A 26,149-nucleotide genomic window follows, 5' to 3' on the forward strand; every position below is an offset into this window, starting at 1 on the left:
TTCCCTCCTCTTAGAAAATTTGTATTTTACTGAAGGACAGATGGCCACGTGATATTCCTTGGGTTTTTCTCCCCCCAACCCAGGGCTTTTCATCCTTACACAAGAAGGGGAAGTGTCACAGCTGATTTCTCTGCCTCTTCAGCCCCATGATGAGAATAATGGGAATCTGGGGGCTGCAGGTGCTGCCTGATGGCACAGAGTTCCAGTTAGCCCCTAACACAGTTCTGACAAATCCTAGGCACAGAAGTTTTTGGTTCTTTTGGCTTAGAGAACTAGAGATGCTGCACCTCAGGACAGGCTCTACCAAGCTGTGTGGCTTTGGTGTTCCCATGTCTCCTGCAAGAAGAGACCCATCAGAAGTGCTGTACCCAGCATCCAGGTCTCTCCTAGGGAGGTGATGTAAGGAAGAAAAGTCTTCCTTGTGGGGGTGGGGAGGCACTGGAACAGGTTGTCCAGAGAAGCTGTGGATGCCCCATCCCTGGAAGTGTTCAAGGCCAGGTCAGACACGGCTTGGAGCAACATGGTCTAGTGGAAAATTCCTTGCCTGTGGCAGGGTTGGTGGAAAAAGATCTTTAAGATCCCTTCCAACTCAAACTATTCTGTGATTCCATGATAAGGTACATGGTGTTCCCAGTGCCTGCAGGCATCAGTCCAGGCAGGAGAGGGTGCCAGAAGTACAGAGCTATGATGAGAAGTCACAGAGGACCACAGTGGCTGGAGTTTACCTACAACCACTTTCTGCTGGATCATAGAAGAAATCACTGCTGGCCCTGTACTGCCAGTCCTGCAGAGGACTCCAGCACCCTCTCCCCAGGCAGGAGGAGCAGGAGGAGCAGGAGACCTGCACCCTTCACCCTCTGTGTATTGATTTTGAGGCAGAGGAATTGCTTCATTTCCAGGTGTTACTCTGCTTGACTTCAGAGGTACAATTCAGAAGAAAGGATTGTTTGAGGAGAATCAGATATGTATTCACAGAATCAGAATATCCTGAGTTGGAAGGGACCCACAAAGAGCATCTCCTGACCCAGCACAAGAGCCCCAAGAATAAAGTATTGATCAAAGCTTTGGGCTGTCAGCTGCTTGGGGTGTTGTGCTGTTCCTCAGCAGACGTCAGGGAACCCCAGCCCCCATTAGGCAGCAGTGCACTCACTGCCTGGTGTTTTTCCCCTCCTCTCAGCTGTGTTGCACATGCTGTTCTGAAAGCCTGAGTCACGTCCGTGTACCTGAACCCACACCCTGTCACGCAGCACTTGCTCCAAGACAGGCAACCCCTGGGTGTGAGACTGCAGATGAAAGAGTTGGTTTATCTCGACGGCTGCTCAGTAGTCCTACTTTTATTTGCATTCCCAGGCGTCCCAGCTCACCTATTTACTGAAGCTGAATTAAAGCCTTCACCCAAGCTGTCGGCTCCTGAGTATGGCTTTTAAAAAACATGTTTTCCTGTGGCCCCTCTCGGCTCTGCAAGCTGGATGCCTAACAAAAGCACCCCTTGGGGCACCCCCAGCCTTTGCACCGCTGCAGTAAAACCACAGCTGCTGCAGCTGCTGGGAACAGGAGATGCTGCTCTGATACAGCAGGCATTGGTCACAGGAGGTGGGACAGCACATTTACTGGTGACAAACCACACGGAGAAAACCAAATCCTTTCTGAATCAATCTCCTGCCAGGGAAAGGCTGGGTTGCAGAGCAGATCAGGCACCCTGAGCTTCTCTGGTCCTGCACAGTGCACTCCAAACCCCCATTTCCACGGGCCAGGGGGAAGCCTGGTGAGGCAACACGAATTGCCTTTGGCAGAGGAGGAGGCCAAGGGCTCTGCTGCTCCAGGACATCTCCACATATTAATTTGATTATCCTTAACCAGCTTTCCACAATTTCATACGCTCAAAATTACCGTGCTCTGAGCCATTACGGCACAGCTAAGACAATGAAATGGATGTTCTCTCCAGACCACAGGGATCAATCAATTTAGATGGTCCCAAGAAAAAGTGATGGGGAGCCTCCCAGCTTTCTTGTCCAGCCCTTCCTTGGCTCCCCAAGTTAGAGCAAAATATCTCTGTGGCTTTGTTGGATGTGATTTGATTTTCACTGGCACATTGACCTAAAAGGAGCCATACAGGATCGTTAGAATGGGATGAGCCCCTAAAAGGAGCATTGACAGGCACAGGAGAGTCTCTTTGGAAATATGGTTTAGTGATACCTTAAACGTTTGCATTATCTGCATATCCCCTTTGCTGCCCCTGCAGGGTTCAGTCCTGGCTCTGCCTTCAGGGAGAGAAACTGGAGGTCTGGGAGGACACAGGTGCAAGCTGGGCTGGGCCTTGCAGACAGGCCACTCATTCATGGAGGCTTTATTAAAAGAAGGAAAGGCAAAACCCTAATTATTGCAGTGAGTGAGTGAAATACCTTGTGATCAGATACAAGGTGAATGGTAAAGTAATGACTTACCTTTGCCATTGAAGGCACCTGGGGCTTGTTAATTTGCTACAGGAATGTTAAATATGGTGTCTTGATTTTTAGGAGGTTGAACCATGTAAAAAATAAGTGGAAAATAATATTTGACACTAGAAACTGATATGAGCACCCCCAGCTCTCACAGGGATGGGCAGACAGTGGGCGTCCCTTGTGTCTCCCCTAAAGCTGCCTTCACACCTCTTCAATCACCTCCCAAACCAGAGCCTGCTCCAGAGCCTGCTCTCCTGCCTCTGTTCCAAGGATGCCCAAGGGCGCAGGTTCAGGGCTCTCCCTGCACGCTGGAACTCCTCTGTCAGTACAGAACAGACTTGTTTCTGTCCCTCTCCTCCCTTTACGGTCCATCCCCGCACAGACCCAGCTCAGCTGGCCATTCCCAATGGCCCTGACCTCCCACCACAGCCTGGCGTCTCCCCCTCGGGCATCTCCAGATGCTCTTTCTTTCCCCTCTCCTTTCACCAAAGGGCTGCTTCTCACCGGCCGCATCTTTCCAGTGAGCCTAATCAGACATGAGCCTAATTAGAGCGGCTCGGGAGCGGTGAGTCGTTAGCGAAGGCCCGGGTCAGGCCGGGAGCGCCGCGGGCAGAGGGGCCCGGGGGCAGCGGCAGCTCCGCTGGGTGCTGGGAAGCCGCCTGCTCCTGTTTGTGCCTGCGTGTGTAATTCCTCCAGACGTGACCCAGAAAGGGAGCGAAGGGTGTTTAGCCGCCTCCCTGCACCTGCCAGGGCCTCAGTGTGCTGCTGGGCTGGCCTCCAGGGCAAGGGGATGGCCGGCCTTCCCACCCTGCCAGAGAGGGTAGAAACCAAAAGGGCTTTTCCCGGTGGGCCTCAGGCTATTTTCTCCTTGTTTGGTTTCTGCTCATCCCTTTTAAGCACCAGCTATCCCCCGTGGTGGAGTGGAGCCAGCATCCTGGGACTGGCTGCCTGCTGCGGCTGTAGGGAGAAGGAGCCCTGCTGCGGTGGAGGAGAGTGATGGCAGCAGTAAAGGGCAGAATTAAAATGTTTGTTTGATATAAACCCACAGGACTGGGGATAGGTATGATGCCAGGAGTAAGAGACAGGTCTTTCTATCAGTCATTAAATCACACTCTGGCTGTAAGTGCTCCTTCACAAGGACAAGTTGTGCCAGCCTGGCCTGGTCATGGACTGTGGGGAAAGGAGACCCTCCCAAGAAAGCCAGAGCTGAATACCCACAAATTACTTGGTTCCTGAGCTCTCTAGTCCTCAGACACTGCCAGGAAGAATGAAAGGACAGGTTGAGTAACCAGGACCAGTCTTCTTGAACCCTTCCCCCAATTTTATTTGGTGGGGGACACACAAACAAAAAATAAAAAAGAGGGGCCTCTGTGTGTGAGCTGCGGCCCTCAGTGGTGCAGCGTTTGCTGGGGAGCGGGGAGTGAGATGTCCCGGCACTGACAACATGAAAGCCGGGCCTTTTCCACCTCATTGGATCTGTTATTCAGCTGAGAAACGCTGAATGGGCTGGGTGGGCTCCGAGCTGGCGATTTCAGTGAGGAAGTCTGGACGTTTGAGGCAAAGTAGGTCACAGCGCTGCAAACCAGGGTGAGGATTCTGCACGACAGCCGAGGCTGTTAAATAAGGAGGTGGTGAAAAGGAAAGAAAAGAGACTGTGAGGAAGGGAGAATAAATGAGCTCAGCCTTGGCTATTCGTTCCCACCGGGAGTCCCTGCTGCTGGCTCCCACCCTGGGGCCCCCAGCACGGCTGGCTGTGGCTCCTGCTCTGCGCTGGAGCAAGAGGGATTGGGCCCCATTAGATTCCCAGTTGGTTGTGGGGAGCCAGGGGTAAAGGTTTCTCCTGCTCTTGCAAGCTTAACTCAAACACTTGCTTATGGAGCAGCATTTCTATGCGTGGCATTTTGTGAGCCCTGGACCGTCTTCAGAGATTAAAACCTGCTGGGTTTACCCCAAGGGAAAAGGTGCATGGGGAAACGGGAAAACACTTTCACGTGGGATGTATTGCAAGGAGAACGCTCAATGCTGGGCCATTAATTAATGTGCAGGAGAAAATGACAAGACATGACACGAGGAGTTAGTGCTCTCTATGGATGAATTTGTAAACATGTTGGATAGGTGGAAAGAAGTGCTCCTCTTCTCCAATGATGTGTTTAAATGCCAGAGTCGGCCTCTGGATGGATGTGGAGCTCACTCAGACACCAGAGCTATTAAATCACCAGCTACTCTGCTTTTAATTGACTCTCATGACAAAGGGAGTGGGCTCAGATGATAATTCCCTGCAGGGCTTCACTGCAAAGCAGTATTATTTCAAGGGCAGCTGGGGTCAGGCTGGGAAAATGCATATTTAAAACTCAATAAGGCACTATGAGTTTCATTTAAAGAAGACATAAAGGAGTATCAGCCTTTTGCATCCAGGAACGTTCAGCATGCTCAGGCCCTGGGGATGGAGGTCTGATCATGCCAGCTGCCTGCCTGGTTCTACCTCCGAGCATCTCCCTGCCCTCTCCTCACAAGTAGTTTTTTGGAGTGAGAAGCAAGAACCCTGTTCTGAGCTGGGGAACTGAGGTGGAGAGATCTCATGGGCAGGCTCTGGCCAGGGCCAGAAGGTGGGTGAAAAGGAGCTGCTCATGCAGGGATCTCCCTGTCAGGCTCTTGGCACTTCGTGGAGAAGATGTCTGAGCTCCTGACACCCCACAGAAAGGGCTGGCTATAGAGTGTGGGTTTGTTTCCTGGGAGCCTGGGAACACACAGCTCCAGTAACACCACCAGACAGGACTCTTTCCCAAGTGCTTGCTCCCAGACAAAGCTGAGCCTGACCTGCTGAGATGGCGAAAAAGCTCTTTTAGAAAAGGAAAACAAATCACATTTACATTTCTACCCCCGTACCTCCCATTTAAATGCCAGCCCCGCTCTGGATGTAGATTTTTTTCTGTTACATCCACTTCTATCTCCTGCTCCCCTCTTATTCTGTTGCTGCTAACCAAGAAACCTTTGTATTTCTCATTACATTTAATTCCATAGCAACAGGTCGCTGCTGTCACAGCAGCTGCTGATTGCTTTTGAATTGTCTCTCAGGCAAGCTCCAGAATAAATACAAAAGAGCAGGTCTCTGCATGGCTCATATCAAAGCAAGCCTATTGCAAAGCCTCCTCAGCTGCTATTTAGAGTCCCAGAATTCCATATAAAACCTGTATCAACAAAACTATAGGGGATTTCATTCACATCCCCCCCTCCTCTTTTCTCCCCTTCTCCTGCTCATCAAACAGTGATTTCTACCCTGAATTGGTTTCCCAAAAGGGTCTTTAATGAGCTTTTTCTATGGAGCCTTACACTCATATCTACCCAGCTCACATCAGCTAAAGCTGCTGCCCACCCAGCTCCTGCAGGCAAGGGGACAGATCCCCCGTCTCCTTTGCAGCTCAAACATTCAGACTCCAAATCCCTTTGATACCCTGTATAACACCAATAAAAAGTTTTGCTTCCCAAGCCCTGCTACCAGAGGAGGCAAATACAAATTTGCCTGGTGCCAATTCACTGCTCTAAGCAATGCTCCCACAGTCCCAGCCCTGAGCACAGCTGGAGCTGCTGGCCTTGTATGGAGAGAAAAACCCTCCCAGAGTGTTCCCTGAGCAGGGCTGGATCTCCCTGTGCCTCTGGGAGCTCCTCTGGGATGGGGAGAGATGCACATGGAAGAGATGCGTAGACAGGAGCTCCAGCTGGAAAGCCCATCTCTCCTGTCAATAGGCCCCTTTCTTGGGAGCTGCAGCAGCCAAGAGAAGGCAAATAAGGAAAACAGAAGCATGAATTCTTCTTGTCTTCCTTAGAAATTACTGGCTGTCCCTGCAGGAGTAAGGCTGTGTCTGCATTGGGCCCCTCAACCTATTTGGCAGGTGTTACTAGCACTGCAGACTTGCAAGTTCTCCCGAAATCATGGCACGGACAAGCTGAGTGAGAGCAGCCATGGAGAGCCACATGATGTCCTCAGGACACAAGGAGCCCTGGCCTTTATTCCCAGATCTACCATTAACCTTGACAAGACACTTGACACCGTGCCTCAGTTTCCCAAGCACTGAAGCAATAATAATTACAGCTGGGCTGGTTGCTTTGGAGGCTGTTTGTGAACCACCCCATGGAGTGCCAACCCTGTTATTAGTCCTCGGCCCTGTTATTAGACCTAAATCCAACTTACTTAAGAAGGAAGACTCCTGTGAAAAACACACAAACAGTTTCCCAGATCATCATTTTTATTAAAAGTTCACAAGCAGCTGAAGGGAAAAAAAAAAAAAAAAAAAGCCTAGGAGATGTAAATAAACGTCATCCAGCACATCGCAGGCTGGCTGTGCTGAACGTGTGTTCTTCCCGGCAGCGACGGGCACCCGCTGCTCCGAAAAGACCTTTGCTGTTTGAAGCTGTGTCAAGGCTTTTCATGGCATTGCATCATTCAGCTGGCCAGGCTACAGCCCAGCCTCATCCAGGGGCAAGAGGCGAGCCTGGAGAATCTGGAGATCTGTGCAGGGAAGCAGGATGCTGTGCAGGACCAGTCCTCAGCAGTGGCCAGCCCCAGAGAGCCCAGTCGGGAGCTGCATCCCTGTACTGACAGCCGAAATCCACGTGCCTTTCTCCACAGCAAAATGAGGAATGGCTGGGGCTGACAGCTCTTGGATGCACAATCCCAAACACAGTTGGCAGCCAGCGTGCGTGGATAACCTGGGGCAGCCTCAGCCCGACTGCTGGCAGGCAGCACGCAGTCAGAAATGCTCACTTCTCTCCAAGGGGAAGCCGGGATGTGGGGTGCAGCAGGAAGGAGGGGGATCCCTCCCCAGCCCACCCTGCAATGCTACCCTAATCCTCTTGCTCTCCCTCTGAGGCCTTGCTGGAGCTGAGGTTCTCCTTCCCAAGCCACGAGCATTCCCCACTGCACCCCTTTTTCTGCTCCTTTGCTAATGAGAGCGTCACCCACGCACAGGGAAGCTCAGCAGACCGGCTCTGAGCATGCAGTGGGCTTTATCTGGGGAATATCTCGGCAGCAGCGCTGCTGCCTTGGCACACTAACACAGCCCCGTGCTCTTCCCAGCAGCTGTGTGTGGGGAGCTACCCGGCCTCTGACCAAATCACAGCAGCCAGGAAAGGGGTGGGGGGGGGGTAAATTTAAAAGGCTCAAAGTACAAATCAAAAGGCATCTGCCCTGTTTTGTCACGGTACCTGGTGCTGCTGGCAGCCATCCCAAGCTCCTGTGTTTTAATATTTCAATAGCCATTACCTCCATGAAATGGCCAGAGGATGGGGAGAGGCAGGTGCTCTCACCTTGTTCCCTTTTAACAAACACTTCCAAGTCATCCAAGCAGCAAGCTTTGCCAATGGCAAGTTCCCTGCCTTAGAGAAAAACATATTAATATATCTCATAAACACCCCAACTGAGTAACAGAAAGGGCTACCCAGCCACGTTTGCTGTGCAGCCTCCATCTCCCCAGCCCTGTTGGTCCAGAGGAGCCCACAAGCCATCCCCATGCCCGGCAAGGCAGTGCTCTCGGCTCCTTGCCACCCCTGCACGGTGGCCAGTGACCAGTGGTGGGGCTGGGTAGCCCTTGGTGACCCCCTGGTGTGATGCTGGCAGTGGGGCCCCAGCTGTGCTCCCCACTCCTGGTGTCAGGAAGGGATGTGGAAGTTGCCTCGGAGTCCTGTGCGGGAGGACAGGAGGCTCTCGGTCACTGCACCGGCTCCAGCCGCAAGAGAGGGGACATGGATGTGACTCTGGCATCTGGGGAAGGAAAGAGAAAGCTCATTAACGGGTGTGATGCTCAGCTCAGCCCACACAGGGCACTCACTTGGGGTAACCCCCACCCCAACTCCCTGCGGTGGGTGGAGGTGGAAAGCAGCTGGTTTCTTTAGGAGTTGGGGTGTCCTTTGCTTGTGCGGGACAGGAGAGGGGGTCTTCAGCTGGGGAGGGCTCAGAGCTGGGTAGCAAACCTCGGTGGACATGGCAAGGGAATGAAAACTTGACAGTAAAGTTTTCACTCTCTTCTTTTTTTTTGGGCAGGGAGGAGGGCCCAAAAACTTGTACAGACAAAACAAAAAGACCCTTTTTCTCTTTTTCCATGGGTTCCTCCAAAAACATCCGTATCACTGACATTTCCAAGGGGTTGATTAATACAGTCTGGGTCCAAGCTCACACTGCACATGTTTCCATCTGCCCAGGGTTAGGAAAAGCCTGATTTTCATCGACTTTCCTCTCCAGGCCAGCCACTCCCTTCCAACACTGCCTGATAAACTGGCTTCAGAGACAACCAGCCACTTGGAAAGAGCAGCAGCAGCAGAGAAACTGCAATCCCTGTTTATCCAGCCTCGCTATTATACACATGCAAATGGGTTTCCCTAGGAGCCACAGGGAGAAACCAGCTGTGACTCTGTTCCAGAAATTCCAGCAGGTTGCAAGCAACCACCCACCCCAGCAGCATGCAGGTGAGCAGCAGCCTCTAGGAGCCAGGAGATTATCCTGAGGTTTTTCTGGGCTGCTCTTTGCAGGTACACAGGTCTTGGCATTGGAAGGTGCCTTTCTGTGAGCAGGGCTCCGTGGATGGAGCTGAGAATGATGCACACTGCAAGCTGAAAGCACTGCTCCATGTGGAAGGGAGTCACACCAGACAGCTGTAAAAGTGTCTTTGCAAAAGGCTTGTTATCTAAGCCATAATATAATAACCAGGAAAAGCCATGGAACTGACCCAATTCCTAGTGTGAGTGTGGTATCGGAATACAGCTCAGGCCTGGCACACGGCCTGAATCTTTGCAGGAGCTCTGGGGCCAAAGTTCAGATTTCAGGTGCCAGAACAGCCTCAAAACCCTTCAGCCTCAGTCACAGCCTCAGTCAATGAGCGCCTACCCAAAGGCAAGCACCAGCTGCTGGTGCCACCCACAACCTTTACAGGAGCTAAGCACACCAAAGGGCTCCAGTGGAAGCCCCAAAATCAACTCTGAGCTTCTGGATGTGTCCCAGGACTCAGTGCCTGAGCAGTGCCCAGCTACCAGCCTCTGCTCCCTACAGTGAAGACTGTGAGGAGTGTCCTACAGGAGCTAAAAAGCATCTGATTAGGAAGGTCTGGGCAGGGTTTGGGTTGTCCTGTTTGTTTGGAGATGGGAATTCCAACATCTCCACCCCAGCAGAGCATTCGAGGCTCAGGAGCCAGCACAGAGGGATGCAGTGATTCCCCTTTCCAATTCACCTTCCCTGACCAGACCATGCAATCTGGAGTGACCATCCCACCCCCATCTGTGACTCTGCCCTGTGAAAATCAGAATGTCCCACAGAACAGATAGTCTGGAGAAGCCACTTCAATGTGGAGACAGGCAGCTTGGAGAACCTGTTCCTGGTGCTGCCTGAAGTCACCTCTGGGGAGGGGTTGAATTGTCCCCATCAACTGTCTCTGCACAGGCCTGTGACAAACCACCCACCACCTTCTCCCAGGCTGGGTGGTATTTTTCTTTATCAGCATATAGTCTTCGTTAGCCCAGTGCTCATTTGTCATGTTTTTCCTCTCTATGGCTCCCCCACCACGGGTGGGAGGGGATGAGACTTTCACATTTCATATTGCTAATCACACTTGATCCCTGGAATTAACTGTGGGCAATAAGCACTAAATTAATGTCATGCAGCCTCCTTGGCAGCAGTGGTGGGACCTCTGCTGAAAGGTGTCCCTGCTCTGTCTGGGAAGGGCAAAGGCCATGCCCTCAAGGAAGCATTTCCAGCTGATCAATTTAATGCTTTATATGAAAAGCAGGGTGGGTGGTTTATGATCAAGGTTTGTCAAGGACAGACTGTTTGGTTTTCAGGGCAGGAAGTCGTTTTTCCCTTGACTACAAAGTACTGTCTCCTGCCATGTGACTGCCCAGGCCTTTCCCCACCAGCCCACCTTGCTCTGCTCCTGAGTTTTTCCAGGTGAGGGGAGGCAGTTCCATAGGAACCTGGGCAGGTGCTGGCCAGCCTGCCTTCTGGGCATGCCTACTTGAAGAAGGATCCCATAAGGACCAAATCAGGTGTTTGTGCAGAGACCTTCCATAGTGGGAAACCCTCAGCCAGACCTGCAATAGGACAGTGGGGTGAACTGGATCAGAGTCATAGGATCCTACAGCCAGTTATCCCAGTTCCCAAGCCCAGTTTTTGCACAGCCAGGACAGTCAAGGCAGGCACATGGGACAGGCCTGCAGCATGTGCACATCATGGACATTCACTCACCCATCGTGGTACAGGGCTGCCACAGTGGCTGAGGCCATAACAATGACTTACTAAAAAAAAAAAAAACACTCTAGAAAAATCACGTGGACAGACATTCTTTCTGGCAAGAGCTTGCGTGTATTTTAAATAGTTCTTTTAACTGAAGACTGGAGGCAGAGCCAAAAAAGCACATAAAACCCTCACACAGTGACTTTTCACCAGTTTTATTTGCAGTTGCTAGTTTTCTGTGCTTGTGTCAGGCTCCCAATTACGGGGGCGGGGGGGAGAAGTATCAATACAACCCCCACAAAGCTATTTATTAGGTCTGAACAACCCAAATACAATACAGAGGAAAAAAGGTAGGAGAGGAAAATAATATCACTGTGACTTTGAAGACTGTTTTTTATTCAGTGGCTGAGGAATCAACTCCCATCCCAAACAATTCCCTATTCCTACTCACAGCCATGCGGCTGGTGTTGAGCTTTAATATTCAGACGCATCTGCTGCCAGAGAAAATTAATTGTCAGCTCTAGGATGGCTCTTAAAGGGAGGCCCCATTGACCTGAGCTGAAAATGATGGAGTCCTCACAGTCTTTGCTGCAATATTTAATAGCCAAGTGACAGTTAATTAGATTACCGAGCCACTGTGACAGATGCTAGGCAACGCCTGAGGAGGAGAATTTGGAAAGGCCATTATCTTCCAGTGTTGGGAACACTTTAAGGTCTCATTTTAACCCTTTCCACTCTTGCCCTGCCCTCATGGTGGTCCAACCCATGTTAAAGCCAGGTGTTTCACAAAGGCCAGTGTAATGCCCTGGGTGCTTTTTTTCCCACCTGAGAAAAGCAGGTGGTCACATTGGGCTAATGCCTGGCTTAGGTGCCAAGAACTCCGCCTTGGTTCCCATCTGGCATCAAAAAAGATCATCATTGGGAGGTGCCAGCAATTTCACCCACTGGGTGGTTCCCAGGCACACCAACCACACCAAGTGGAAAGCAGGGAAGTGAGAGGGTGTTAGAGGGTTTGGGCAGCATTCTTTCTTCCCTGTATTAAGTGAAGTGGATTTTGATGAGTCTGTGGAAGAATTTCCCTCCCCACAGTCTCCACTTTCCAAATAAAACTGTAAGTGAAGCTTGTCAATCCCACAGCCATGTGAGGGTTTCCCAGCTCCTTCAGCTGGCTGGGATGCAGGCTGCAACCACCAAAGCAGGGCTGTGTGTGCTGCTGGCACTGAGAAACCTGCACACTGAGCTAGCAGAGGTGTTACTGACTTCCTGGGAAGATGATGTTATCCAAGCGTTGCAATGCAAGTTGAGAAGAGTTTTTGGGCTGTGCCAGGCCAGCTGCATCTCAGCACAGGTTGGTGAGGATTTGCAAAGCCCTGTGGAGCCACACTGACAACCAGAATGGCAACCAAACACGCCACTGGGGAGGAGAGAGGAGGAACCAGAAACCCTGTCCCAGGGGCACTGCAGTAGCACCTTCCCTGAGCAAGAGAAAACCAGAGCGCCAGAGTGAGACACGACATCATGGGCTCCACCAACTTTCTTTTTCTCACACAACCCAAAACACTGGTAAACACATTCTTCTTCTGGTTACAAAACCCCTTCCCTCCCACTCAGGTCTGACACAGAAGTCTCAGAAGTTCTGATTTAACCAGCAACAGTTTGGATGATAAATAAACACCAAGACCATCAAATACACCACGGCTTCTGTGCTTCTGCTACCCACTGAAATGTAAATACAGAGCATAAAAAGAGAACCAGAATTTGCTGGCATTCCAAGGGTCACTTGCCTACATATTCATCAGTTCAAAATAGATCACCCAGAAAATCAGCTAAAATATCAAACTATTGAGACATTCCAAAGCTCTTGTTGCCCTGGTTTGTCCCAGGAGTAACATACAAGTGCTTTTAGGAGCCTTAACTCCCTCAACTGCATGAGAACAGGATATATTCCATGGTGAGAGCAGTTGTGGACACATCTGCCCACCTACCCACAGAAGTGTGATGCTGGCATATCCAGCTATTGGAGCAGAGGGAGAGACGCCCCAACCATCTACGTAGATTTATCTCTTAAGATACTGGGAGGATCATCTGAAAATAAGAGAACCCTTGGAACTATCTAGACATACACTTAGAGCACTGCAGAGCTGGTTATTCTTTCCTGGCTCTACATCCCACTTTTAAATGTTGCCTTGCCATAAAACAACCTCATGAGCAACTGGGAACCTGTAGCTTCAGCACGGTGTGTGGAGATACAACTGAGGCAAGACAGTAATTTTTTAATTTAAGAGGAGGAGACCCTTACCTTCATTGACCTCCTGGAAACAAGTCCCCAAGCCCTGCCCCTCATCACGAGGGCAAGTGCTTCCAGGTGCTGACAAAAGCCGTGGGGATGAGCGAGTAAGGCACCGTGGTGATGCAGTTCCACGTGTCTGACGTCGGGTCGTAGCAGTCCAGCGTTTTGCACCTCTGGGTGCCGAAGTAACCTCCCACCACGTAGAGTTTATTCCCCGAGGCCAGGGCGTGGCAGGACATGCGCTTGGCCGTCATGTCCCCGATGCGCGTCCACTGGTCGGTCTCGCAGTCGAAGCGGTAGGCGGAGGCGGCCGTGAACTCCGTGTCCCCTCCCATGATGAAGATCTGGCTGCCCAGCACGGCGGCCGCTGTGTAGCGCCAGGGCTGCGGGCACTCGGCTTTGATCATCCAGCGGTTCTCGGCCGGGTCGTAGCACTGCACTTTGGACACCATGTCCCGGTGGATGCTGGTGCCACCAAAGACGAAGAGCTTGAGCCTGGCGCTCACCACCGCAGCGTTGCTCACACCGTCTCTCAAGGGAGCCACCATCATCCACTTGTTGGCTATGGGATCGTACTTTTCTGCTTGCTTCAAGGAAACAGAAGGAGATGCAGGGAACACTCCAGCTACTGCGGTGTGTCCACCAACCACATACAGGCAGTTTTCCAATTCGGCTGAGCCGTGCCCAAACCGAGCAATTAACATTGGGGCAGCTTTGGACCATTCCTCGTGCACCGTGTCATAAACCCAAACATCTTTGGAGACCCCGTTCTCTGAGCCCCTGCCTCCAGTGATGTACACTTTGCAGCCAATGGCACAGGCACTAAACTCCTTCCGTGGACTTGGCAGGTCTGCTTTGGGAATGATTTCCTTTGCTTTGTGATCCACTTGGTAGATCTTATCACACATGAATGTCTGTCCTCCCAGGATCAGCAAGGTGTGCCCAGCTTTGCGAGGCCTGGCACAGGGGCTGGTGACCACCCCGTCATTCTGGAGGATCTTCTTCTTGCACTGAATAGCTTCATCCAGGACAACCTTGTTCCTTTCATCCACCATGATCAAGTCCTCGCAAGCCAAGGCTTCCTTGAGGCATTCAGAAGGAAGCAAAGCCAGACGAACATTCTTCAGAAGTTCTGGGAGATAAGCCTTCCGCTCATCCAGGTCATATTTCACCCACTGCATGACAGCCTTAAAGACCTTTTCTTCATCCTCGATTTCCAGCTCATCACTGGAGATGAGGTCCAGCAATGTGTCCTTGGAGAGGTTGTTGAAGTCCTCACTCTTGTGAACAGTCTCAAAGTTGACCAGGCACATCCTCCAGGAGAGCTCATAGAGCCGCCGGCACTGATGAGCATCCGAGAGCAGCATCATGCCCAGGCAGTTGGAAGGGTGGAGGTTCTTCTCCAGGAACTCAGCCGCTGCATCTCGGACATCATGGAACTGCAGCATGTCCCCAGCCTCCAGGAGGGACTCAGCATTCTCCTCGTTGATAATGATCCGAGAGGAGTAAGCAAAGTCCAGCAGTAGCTCCAGCACCTCAGGGTGGAGGCTGTCATGGAAGTTCACCTCGTCATCCAGGCTCTCCCGCAAGCCGTTGCTGAACATGGCCTCAAAGTACCTGCTGGAGGCAGCCAGCACTGCCCGATGGCACGGGAATGACCTGTTCCCTGCCCAAAGGGTGACATCAGTGAACATGCAGTGCTTCCTCAGGGTGTTCAGGTGGGACAAGACGCAGTCCGGGTGGGAGGCCTTGTGGAAAAGCAAAATGTTCATGGAGCCGGTGCTGGTGCGGGATTTACGGTTCTCGTGGACGCTGACAGACATGGTGGCAGAGCTCTTGCCTGCAGGGAGACAAACAGGGAAACTATTATCCCCTCGTCCTTACTGATATAAGGCACGGAGAACATTTGCTATCCAGTCCTGGTACGCTGCCAGTGGACCTCAAAGCACCAGGTGACATCCCTGTGGCTCCTGCCTTGCACAGCCCTTTCCTCCTGCACCCTCACATCCTCCAAAAAATTTAACTCAGGCTGAGCAGGGCGGGAAGGCAGACCGGGGTGAAGGGGGAAATTCTGCTCTGGTTTCAACAAAGGAGCAACAAAGTGAGGCAATCAAACCCCAAACTTGGTGGTAGATTGTTTCAACAGCCCCCAGAGGGTATTGGCAAACCACAGAAGAGTTATTTTTCCTTAGAAAACAGCATAGAGAGAGCAGACTATCCAGGATAAAGGGCATTGGTCTGTTCTTGGCTCAGTAGAAATCAAGTTTGGCTTCTGATTTTTCTGTAGATTACTGCAGGTTTAGGAAAAGCAACTGCTACACGTTTTATCTACAAAATATTTAATTACCAGCAGTAGCCAATTTTACCAAACCCATTTGTTGCAGTTTCTGATGATAAAACTCACCAGACACCTCATGTGACTTAAACATTTTTTAGGACAGAGTCTCATCAGAATAAGAGAAAAGAAATACATAAATTATGCTTTTTACCAGACAGGCAGAATCAAACACAAGGCTTTTATTAGCTACTATTTCACTTAAGTGCTACCTGATACCAATCCTTCCCTGCAGAAGAAACCCCTTTGGACTAATTAAATTAATACTACCTAGATGATAAAATCCAAGTCATTTACTCCAAAATACTTTAGCCAGCTGTATTTTGTTCCCCATGTAACTAAAGCTGAGAGATACACACACACAGCCCTCTCTAACAGGAGAAGTTAATACAGAAGTTGTCCCGAGGTTTGAAAAATGAACCTGAAAAGATCGAAATGGGGTCACCCTTCACTCCAGTCACTGAATTGTTTAGACAAGACAGTTGGGGAAGGGTTTTTAGATGGGTTCTTTTGGTTGATGTTGGTTGGATGGTTTTTTTTTTTTTAAACTTGCTCTTCACAGCCTAGGGTTTCTCAGGGGTCCTTCCACTCTGCAAACACAAGGTCTGCAGATGAGCCCTGTCCTCCCCAGCCAGCCCTGGGTCTTGGAGGAAAGCACAAAATGCTGAGAAAGCCGACACAGCGCTCCCAGGCTGCCGACAGGTCACAGCCTTGACCTGGCAGTGACCTGGAGCTGCTCAACCCTCCCACACTCCACGGGTGGATGACCTCAGGAGGAGGCAGATGGCCAGATAAACTGCCTGACTCAGGCTCTGCTCATGAGCTTCCTGCCCCTGCTTCTCCAGCGCCTCCAAAAGAGTCTGAATTAGACAAACAGTTGTGGGCATGTTGCTCCTTCCCCACCCGCTGCCAAGAGTTATTGAGGTTGGTCTTCTCAAGGCCTCACTCATTCCTCAGGGCTGTGTCACAGTCCAGGGAAGACTCTCTGTGCTTCTCCATGCAGAAACAACAGCTTGCCCAAGCAGCCACAACTCCTACTCGGCCTCCAAGCCAGGGGCAGGAACACTGATGTGGGTAATGGGGTGGGATATGTCCATGTTCATGGCCCAAACTCCTGCAGCTTGGCTGACAAGCTCATTTCACTTGTGACTGGAGGCTGTGCAGAACCAAGGCTCCAAAACAGGAAGGAAAATGCCATTATGGAACAGCACTTTGAAGTGCATCTGAAGGAAATGTTTCCAACATCTACACCCAGCACAGCAACAACACTAATTTAAGGGGTTATATGGATTCCCATGTCAACGCTGAAGCGAGGAATACAAATGAAACATTTATGAGTCTGCTAAAAGCTATTGATTTAGGTTCCTATTCCTACAACCTCAGAAACCGCCACTGCTACTGCTTTCTTTGCTCACAGCTCAGGTCAACTGTTCAGTGTTAACCTTTGATTTGCTTATGCACAAAAAAAGAAGCAATTTATATAGGACAGCTATGGAAACAAACACAGAGACTGCAGGAAGGCAGCAATGATTTTTCTGCCACTAAGATTAAAAGCAACTACTCAGAGTGGAAGGAGCAGGTCATTTAGAAATTGAAATGTCTATATAAAAGCTGCAGCAAAGCCATTTTTTATATATATGTACACCTAAGGACACATAGATATACCACATGTGTGCACACACACACATATATTTCATATCTCAGGCTTCCAGCATCAAATATCTATCCCAGGGAACTTGGAGGCAAATAATATTTCTATCCTATACATATTGAAAAATATCCAGGGAATAAACTGGCAGGTTGCAGTCAAGTTCCCAGCACTGCTCCTTCTATCATGTTGTCACCAACTGGCCCACAGCACAGATGGAATTCTGAAAGCTAAAGAGGCCACAGTCACAGCCCCTTCACTTGGCCTCTCCTGGAGCAGGGTTAGGACACTGGATGTCACTGGTCAGACAAACAGGGCTAGACAGACCATTAAACTGAAACTAAAGCAGCCCCTGAACTCTGGGGTGCAGCCATCTCACCAGAAAGCCTTGCTCGTGGTTTTCAGCAACATCCAAACAGCTTTTTCTGAGGGCTTCTTGGACAAGCAGAAAAGTGGCAGACACTAACCCTTCCCCTCACTGCATGTCACAGTCTACCAGAGACCTTGGCATCACTTCACGCATATCAGACTAACAGAAACTGCAGGCAGCAGCTACTTCATCTCGCAGATTTCTTCCAAAATGTAGCAGCTGATAAACCTCAGAAGCCTGTAGGCAAAGTGTCCTCTACAATTTCATGATGTGCACAGAAGTGCTTTGATTTAAGCCATGTTGAACTGCAGCCACGAGCAGGCTGGACCTGTGACACGTGCACTTCTCTGAGGCAGATGCAGCCAGAGCACAGTTTGGCCCCTACCACACTCCTCGCTCCCTTACCCAACTACTGAGCTAAAGAGAAAAAGCAGAAGCACTCTGAAAAAGGAGTATTTTACACAAACTAACCTGTCAGTGGCCCCTGCCCAGGTCCCACCTGTTCTGTGAGAGCCAGGGGGGTTATCAGAGCTTCCAGCTGCATCTTCCATCATGCAGGAAGCTGCTGCTGGAACAGACGTGTCAATGCCAACAGCAGAAGGCAAAACCTGAACAAACTGGGGCTTTAATTTCTCCACGCTGCATTCATTTCTTTACCTTCAAAAGGAAGTTATTGAAAAAATAAGTATCTACTGCATAACCTTTTAAAGAGATCTTACTGCATGCAGAGGCAGATAATAATCCTTCTTCCATATGGATGAGGGCAGAGGGGCATCAGCTTTTTGACAGCTATCCAATGCTGTCTGCTGGCTGTAGTATTCCCCTGGCTGTCTGCAGCCTTTGTACAGCCAGGATGGGAAAGACAGGTTTTTTCCAGCAGAGCAAGATAAGGTTGCTTTGAAAATCCTTCCACTCATCCAGACAAGGCAGACAGCAATCCTGAAAGAGGGAAGGAGTTGGCTCAAGAAAAAAAGACCCCTCAAATCTCAGCTCATGAAGAAAACGCCCCAGCAGTCTCTCTGGACAGGACAAAGCCTGCAAAGAGAACAAGGGGAAAAACAAAAGCACTGAGCTTGGCCAAACTCTTCACATGAAGAATCACAGCTCTCCTGTCCTAGTGTCTTTTGCTTCCTTCAAACCACATCCCAGCAGAAGACTTTCCCTCCCAGACTAATGGGTCATCCCTGCTGGAATAGTCCTTTAGGAGAACTTCAGGAGACACTCTACTACCTCTTGAAAAATCCAAGTGCCTCTTAGACAGATACTTTGAAGCTGTATCAGGCCCTGCCCCAATAACAAAAGAACTGCATATGAGAGGACTATTGAGATGTGAACTATATTTAGCCAGGCTTAGGGTTCCCCCTACATCTCAAACCAACAGGCTCTCCACAAATCTCCAATTTCATTCATTACCTGCAGGGAATCACCAGCTGAGATCCTGCTTGCTTTCAAGAGGACAAGATTTGAGAGTGATTAATGTGCTCCCCAGTGGGACTTCGGGGGATCATTTCTGCTTAGAAAGGCAAAACTACAGGGTTTATAAATGTTCTCCAAAAATCATAAAGGCTGGCTAAACACCAACAAAAACCCCAAGTCCCATGATCCGATGCTGGCACTTTTGTTTCTGTCTCTCACCCATGAGAAGCAGCAAGCAGAACACGTTTCTTTTTGCCCCACTCAACCATGAACTATTTAAAGCTGTAAATAAGTAAATAAATAAGCAGTAAGGTTCCTTGCTGGCTCAGCTCAGAAGAGCAGGACGAAGCTGCTCACACTGCAGCAGAGTTTCATTCCCAACAAGCCATATGGGCCCTTTATGCAAGGGCGACACTACAACATACAGACACACTCCTTCCAAACCAGAGCAGACCCACCTGGAATGGCCAGTGACAGCAGGCATAAGATTCATCTTTATTTTCTTTCTATCTCACAGTATCAACCCTGTGGGGTGAAACACTGTCTTGAATTCAGTCAAAGTTTAACTTCCCCCTGAAAGCAGTGGGATCGATTTTCTACTAATGAGTAATGTGCCTGCTCTCTCATCCCAAATGTGTGGACCTTTCCAATGCTCTCATGGACTCCACCACCTGGTGCTTAGGCCAGCAGCATTATCCCAGGCCAAAAATTACTGCTATAGAACCAATTTTTCCCTTTTTACTGTAGAGGGTAGCAAAGTAGAAATATAAAAGTCACCCACTGTGTCATCTTCACAGGGAAGAGCTCCTTGCAAAACTGCTTAGGAGAAAGAGCAGTGAGACAACACGCTGTCAAACACAGAGCCAGATACAGCTGTGTTTCAGATGCCACTTCCCAGCACTGCAGACCATCAAAAGGTTTGAGAAAGGGGATCTGTTACATGCAGGCATTCAGGTACTCAGAGGCAGCTTGAGCTTCAAGAGCAGGAAAAACCCAAGAGAAAACAGGAAAGGGTGGTGGGGGAGAGACATAAAAAACAAGAAAGGGGAAGGAACAAATGTGAAGATGTCATCAGATGATTTTCCTGTCCTTGCATAACACAGCAGACAGTCAGGTACACAGCCTGGAGTTGCTTGAAATGCTCAATACTAATAATGCTCTTCTGTCAAGAGTGCTTGAGATGAAAGGAATTAAATTGCACCTCGCATTTAGTGCAGCATCACACTTGTTGAGTGTGGAGCCTGGGCTGCTGCCAAGTGGGCAGCACGGGACTTTCACTACATCATCTCCCAGGCATGCCCTCTGCTCTGTCCACACTGTGTGCCTACATGCAGACTTTGCTCTCTATCAGGTTGGGTTCATCTCCAGCAATTCCAGTGAATTTAGTGGTTTGCCTGTGTCAGCCAAATTTGTTCCTGTTCTCTTCAGGATGACTAACACAGCAAAGATGCAACAGTGATTTTGCAGGCTGGAATTCAGGCAACGTAACTTTTGTGAATCAGAAGGTATCACTCTGGATTTGCCCTTCCTGACAAACTCTCGAAACAAAACCAGATTTGCAAATAGGCAAACAAAGAAAAGGCAGCTGATTTCTGCTCCTGCCCCAGCCTCTGAGAATGGGAGGCATCCTTATCATTTCTTCTCATTTTCTCACTTCCTAGGCTATCCTGTACATCCTAGACAGAAAACAGAGAGACCATGTGAAAGGCTCCTTCTGTTGGCTCAGACAGAAACTGGGAGGTTTTCCAAGCCCAATTCTGTAGGCTCCAGGAATCAGATTGTCTGGAGAAGATCCGGGTACATATCTGAACGTTTTGAAACTCAGTCTCAGAAACTCAGAATATGAGTTTTATATCCCACTCATATTCTCATATCCCATTCTCAATAGCACCCACCATTCCTCCCATTAAACCCATGCTCCACTCTGAGCCTAAAGCCAACACAAGAATCTACTGAATGCCACTTACTTGATAGAAAATCAGAACATTATTGCCAAGCTGAACCAATTAGTGAGATTCTTGTTTTGTCTCACAAAATCTCTGATAAAAGGGGCTGTAGTGCCTCAAATCTATTACATGCACTCATCTGAGTCAAAGGCAACCATTCTCCAACCACAATAAAAATACCTGTAGGAAATCCTCTTTGCATGCAACCCATGCAGTTCTATTCGCAAATCAGGCATTGGAGCTGCTACTCTGCAGCTGAGATACTCTAAAAAGCTTCTCGAGCTACCTGTGACACAATCAAATAAAGTTCATGTTCACCACTAAGCACACTGGCTTTGCTGTTCCTGGGAATACCACGCCCTCCTACAACCACTACCCAAATCGGGATAAATAATGCTTTTAGCCACAGTCCAGGCTCCAGACAATAGCTTTTCACAGCTACGCCTTAACCCCAGCGGATCTTTTCAGGGCCGTGATTCATTTCAGCGGCTGTGGTGGGGTTTTGTCCTTCCCGCTGCCCTCCAGCTCTGCTTGTGAATACATCCCATTCTGCCAGATCAATCACAGGCGCTTTGCAAAATGAATGGGGGGCTGCAGAGGAGGCAAGCGAGTTCACAATCCCCTCTTCCAAATCATACCCAAAAGGGCCCCAGAATGGGAGCAGTCTACTTGATTGCAGTACCTACCCCAGCCCTATCTGGGCAGGATAAAGTCCTTTTCAAGCAAGCGAAACTTGCTAATGTGCTGCAAAGGCAAAAGGCCTCTGGTACTTCAAACACAGAGGAACCACATGCCACTTCCCAGGGAGAGTTTAGGAGATGAGATGTGGTATACGTCAAATTAATGCCAGAATAACCACAGCAGCTGCTGACTCCAGAGATCTTATTCAGATCCTCCCACTCTCCCAGCTCTGAGGCTGGCAGAGCCGAGTGCTCCAGTAGCCAGGCTGACCAAAAGCCCTGTCACGGATGCTCGCACCAAACAGGTCTGTCTGCCTGCCTGCTGGCAGGGCAGGATTTCAATTTTGGGCCTGGCCAGTTAAGCTGGGGTTTTGTTTTGCTTTCCCCACTCCCCTGCCAGGCAGAAGATCATGGTACAACTGCCAGGTTTGGTTTGCTCATTTGCAATTCTGGTTGGAGTTCAGAAGCCATGGAGATGGGAGGTCCTCATGCCTCCTGAATGGATTAACCCCTCATGCTGCTGGGCATGGGGGACACCCATTCCCAACTGCATGGTAAAGCACTGACAGATATTGAAGAGTCTAAGGCTGCAAGACAGAGCATTGCTTATGGCCCTCTGGCTCTGGATGGAAGAAACAAAAACCCCTCTGATTTTTTTATTTTGGTACTTGTACAGCATCAAACCACGCACTCAACTTTCAAGTTCTGTGCCACTGTGGCATCCCTGCAGCAGCCCAGGCTGTCCCAGACATCCTGCACTCACTGCAAGCAAACCAGAGTGATTACCAGTGGGGCACAGTAATGAATTTGCCTCGCCACAATGTGACAGGCTATCATATAAAACCAGTAGTCTTTGCAAAGCCTAATGGTCAGCGTGTAGACAGCGGTTATGGGACATGCAACATTCCCAGGCTCAAGCAAAGGGGGAAAGACAAAGCTGTCTGTTCTGGCTGGAGTGATACTAATAGTCACTGCGGGGATATAAAGCTGATAAGCAAAGACAGAGTGATGTGATGGTGGTTAAAGGTCAGGCCAGGGGGCTTGGGGTGGCTTGTTACAGCTAAATGCTTCCTAGCCAGCATCCCTGCAGCCACTGTTAGCAGCAATACCAGCTACACTCACTGCAATTCAACTGCAGTCTGTGAAAGTGGGCAGTAAATCTAGCCCTCAGTTCAAGTGCTGACACGGCTCCAAAGCTGTCCCTGCCAGTCCCTGAGCACAGTGAGCAGCCCTGGCCACCACGGACAGCCTGGGCCAGCTCTGCCTGTCCTGCCCCACCTCCTCATGCCCGAGCCAAGGCACTGCTCAACACTCCCTGTAACGCTGCCATTTCCATCCCCACCTCGCAACTCTGCCTGCCCTCTTCCACCTCCACAGATGGCCACATCCTGCCCTTCTTGTTTCACTCATCCACCTCCTAAACACTGCCTAAAACCTCCTCTGACTGCTAAGACGGGCCTGAACTCCTGCAGGCTTTGGTCACCACCATCGGGACAAAAATGCTATCATAATTCACATGTGCATATGTGCACACAGATATGCACACACTCCTTATCTCCATACCAGACCATGTCCAGCGCTCCCTCTGGAGCCAGAAGAACCGTCTCATGGATCAGACTCGTGCTCATTTTTACACATTTGGAATACATGTTCAATATATACAATATCTCGTCATCTTTCCCCAAGCCGTCGCCTTCCCAAATTCCTTTTGCCTTGTTCCTTCAGTCGAACCATTTTTGACTGGCCTTAACTCCTCTGCAAGAGCACATCTGAGACACCAACTTCTCTGAGTTACCTGAGCCTGCCACAAATAAAACACGAGAGGACACCACACTCTGCACACATGCTGAAGCAGGAAGACTTCAGATAACAATCCTCAAATACTTGAGAAAATGAACAAGAAAGGAATGGGAATTTTAAGTTCTTCAGTGCTGAAGCTGCTTACAGTCTCCCATGTCCACATTATGGTGCAATTCCACAGCAATTTTCACTCTGCTTTTGATATTGAGAATCTCGTGGCACCTCACACCTTCCTGTTGCAGAGCAGACTTCCACCTATGCCTCCTCCCCAAGTGCTTTACTTGGGCTTATCACAAAGATAAGCCAGAGCAGATGGCTGGGGTTAAAGACACAAAAGAGACAAAACATGTTTTCAGATAAGATTTGATTTGCAGCAGAAAACAGGACCAGGAAAACAGAGAGGCCCCAGAAAAGGTCCTATAGCATTAAGGAATCAGATTCTTGGAGGGATGGACAGAGAGCAGAACGTACAGGAGAGATCAGGAGCAGAGACAAGAAAGTAGAGCAGAACTCAGAACTCTGGACGGAGACTGTCACCAGAGCAGCTGAGCCAACAGCAGCAGCTGGCCACCACCAGAGCACATGGGCTGTGTTACACATCTCGGGTTGCTCCCAAGGTAACTTCAATAAAAACAAGCGTCACAAGATGCAGGAAGGAAGAAGGAAAAACAAGGGAAGTTGTCAAAGTATAAAGGTTACAGAGCTGCTTATATTCTTCTTGTGACTCTGGATCTGTCCAGGAGAGGAAGATGTATGTTTGGAGGAGCCCACAGCACCCTGGCTAAGGAAATGCCTCCAGCAGATCACAAGAGAACACATGCAGAGATTGCCAAGAAGGGAAAACAGACAACTCATGACACTGGGACTCTCCACTGGAATCGTATGAAACATTCAGCTGTCTGCTTATGCAAGGCTGAGGGCAGATTTTCCAAGCACAGGTCTGGCTGGTCTAAACCTCCAACAATTACAATTGGAGAGATACAGAAAATAAAGACAAAAAAAAAATTAGAAAACCCAACTACCAAACAAGGCTCTTAACTTTGTTTTAAATGCAAAGGGGCTCGTGAGGACAGGAAGAGAAAGAACTAATTTTCTCCTCTGTCAGCTCAGCTCTGTCACTCACACAAACCTGCTCATTCTCTAGACAGGCTTGTTCGAACTGATTTCATCAGTGCCCATGGAACTTGCGTCCCTTGGAGCACAGTTTTGAGAGACATATATAGGGACGAAAGACTGAGAGGGGAAAAAAAAAAAAAGCAATGCCACCTGGCTTTCACATTCATAAGATTAATAGTTGGGGTTTAATTATTTTTTCTTTAGAAGTGAGAAGACCTTCCCCTCCCTAAACCTTTCCCTGCCGTTTCCTGCCTATGGAACGCGATGCTCCAAACCCGTAGGGAGCCCCGGGCCGGCACCGGGGGCAGCACTCATGGTTCCTCCTGTCGGGGGCCGGCACATCCCCGTCCCCGCGGCTCCGAACCCCAGCAAGCCCCTTGCTCGGAGGGGATCTGGCAGCGGAGCGTGAACACAGATCTGGGGGGAAAACACTCACCGTCACCTGGCCAAGCCGAAATCTCCGTGAGCCGCGAAGCCCCCAGCGCCGGGTGGAAGGGATGCAGAGATCGGGGCTGCGGGGACGCAGGGCTGCGGGATGCAGGGATGCAGGGATGCAGGGATGCAGGGATGCGGGGCTGCAGGGCAGCAGGGCTGCAGCGCTGCGCGGCCACGGCCCCGCGCACAATGTACCCGCCGGGCGGGCCGGGCCGCGCGTGGGACCGCGGGGGCGGGGCCGCCCGCCGCTGCCGCCACCAATCAGCGACGGTATCTCCCGTGACGTCCCTTTAAGCCGCGCCCCCTGCCGGGGAGAAGACCAATAGGAGGGCGGGAGGGCAGCTTGTGGGCGGGGCGAGATGAGCCGTCGGCGCTCGGGGCTGAGGGCCGCCTTCCGCCGGGCCGGCCCTGCTGAGCTGCGGCCGCTGTGTGCGGGCCCTGCGCCGGCCGCTCCGGGTGTCCCCGGGGGAGCGGCCCCGCTGCCCTTCGGCCCCCTGTGCAGCCAGCCCTGGCAGGAACCCCTCTCCTCCTGCCCCGGCCTTTGCCCCCGCAGCCAGCGCGCCGCGGGTCCTGCCCGGCCGGCCCTGCCCCCGTGTGCCCGCAGGATGGGCACCCCGCGCAGTGATGTCCCTGCGTGTCACTCACTCACCCGCCGCACGCCCGCGCCTGCGGCGGGGCAGGGAAAGTCAGCAGAACCCGGCTAAAATTGCACAGATCTGTGCAATCGCCGGCCTGGGCGGAATTTGTGTGCGTGGGGAATGTGAAGGTCAGCAGGCCCACCCGCGGGGCCCGCTGCCTGCGGGGAGCTGCACAGAGCCGGGGCTCGCACGGAGACCGGCCGGGGGCCACCCGCGGGTCGGTGCCGTCATCTGGAACGAGCAGAGGGACGTGGCACTGCTGCCTTCAGCAACAGTGTGGGCCGAAGCTGGAAAACAACCCAAAACGCTCATTTTAGAAACAATAACATTTTTCAAAGCAAGAACATTTTCGCATAACACAGGAGCAGCTGGAAACAGCAGTGCATCTGATCCCACCCGTGTTTTTCAACCTCTGCTCTGGAGTGAGGCACAGCAGGTAACTGCAGACCTGCCCTGTGGAATAATTTCACTGTGAGTGGATGTGCCTTCCCTGGGGTTTGTGGAACGCTTCATCTACCAGGGGAAAAAAAAAAAAGGAAGCTGGAAGCTTTCTTTGGTTTCACAATTTTTAAATACACAGAGGAGGGAAGTGAAGAGCTGCTCACTATCTTCTCCCACGACCCCGTTTCTCCAGGGCCCTATTCCCTGTACACAGCCACAAATGTTCAGTAATAAGAGTCAAGTGAAAAACTAACAGCTCTGTTAAGTGTATCTCCCCAGATAATGGCTGGGAATATCCAAAGTGTGCAGAAACTCTCATACGCTCAGGGATGCACTGTTACGGGGCTGCTCCTTTCAACCTGGTAAAGGAAATCTCTC

General features: G+C 50.5%; 1 protein-coding gene across 2 annotated transcripts; it reads right to left on the bottom strand.

Annotated features, from left to right (window-relative positions):
• Positions 1-6,664: 6,664 nt before the first annotated feature.
• Positions 6,665-24,920, bottom strand: KLHL25 (kelch like family member 25). Of its 2 annotated transcripts, none has more exons than XR_010744613.1 (3): positions 24,694-24,920; positions 12,945-14,786; positions 6,665-8,186 (listed from the first exon to the last, which is right to left on the bottom strand). XR_010744613.1 is itself a non-coding variant. In XM_066328291.1 (3 exons), the coding sequence occupies exon 2, from the start codon at positions 14,767-14,769 to the stop codon at positions 13,000-13,002; it is 1,770 nt and encodes a 589-aa protein (XP_066184388.1). In that variant the 5' UTR covers positions 14,770-14,786; positions 24,694-24,920; the 3' UTR covers positions 6,665-8,199; positions 12,956-12,999. The 2 variants fall into 2 exon arrangements, 1 of the variants encoding a protein (XP_066184388.1); XM_066328291.1 differs by having other exon boundaries at positions 6,665-8,199; positions 12,956-14,786.
• Positions 24,921-26,149: the final 1,229 nt, after the last annotated feature.

Source organism: Sylvia atricapilla, chromosome 13, assembly GCF_009819655.1.
Source record: "Sylvia atricapilla isolate bSylAtr1 chromosome 13, bSylAtr1.pri, whole genome shotgun sequence".
Taxonomy (NCBI): Eukaryota; Metazoa; Chordata; class Aves; order Passeriformes; family Sylviidae; genus Sylvia; species Sylvia atricapilla.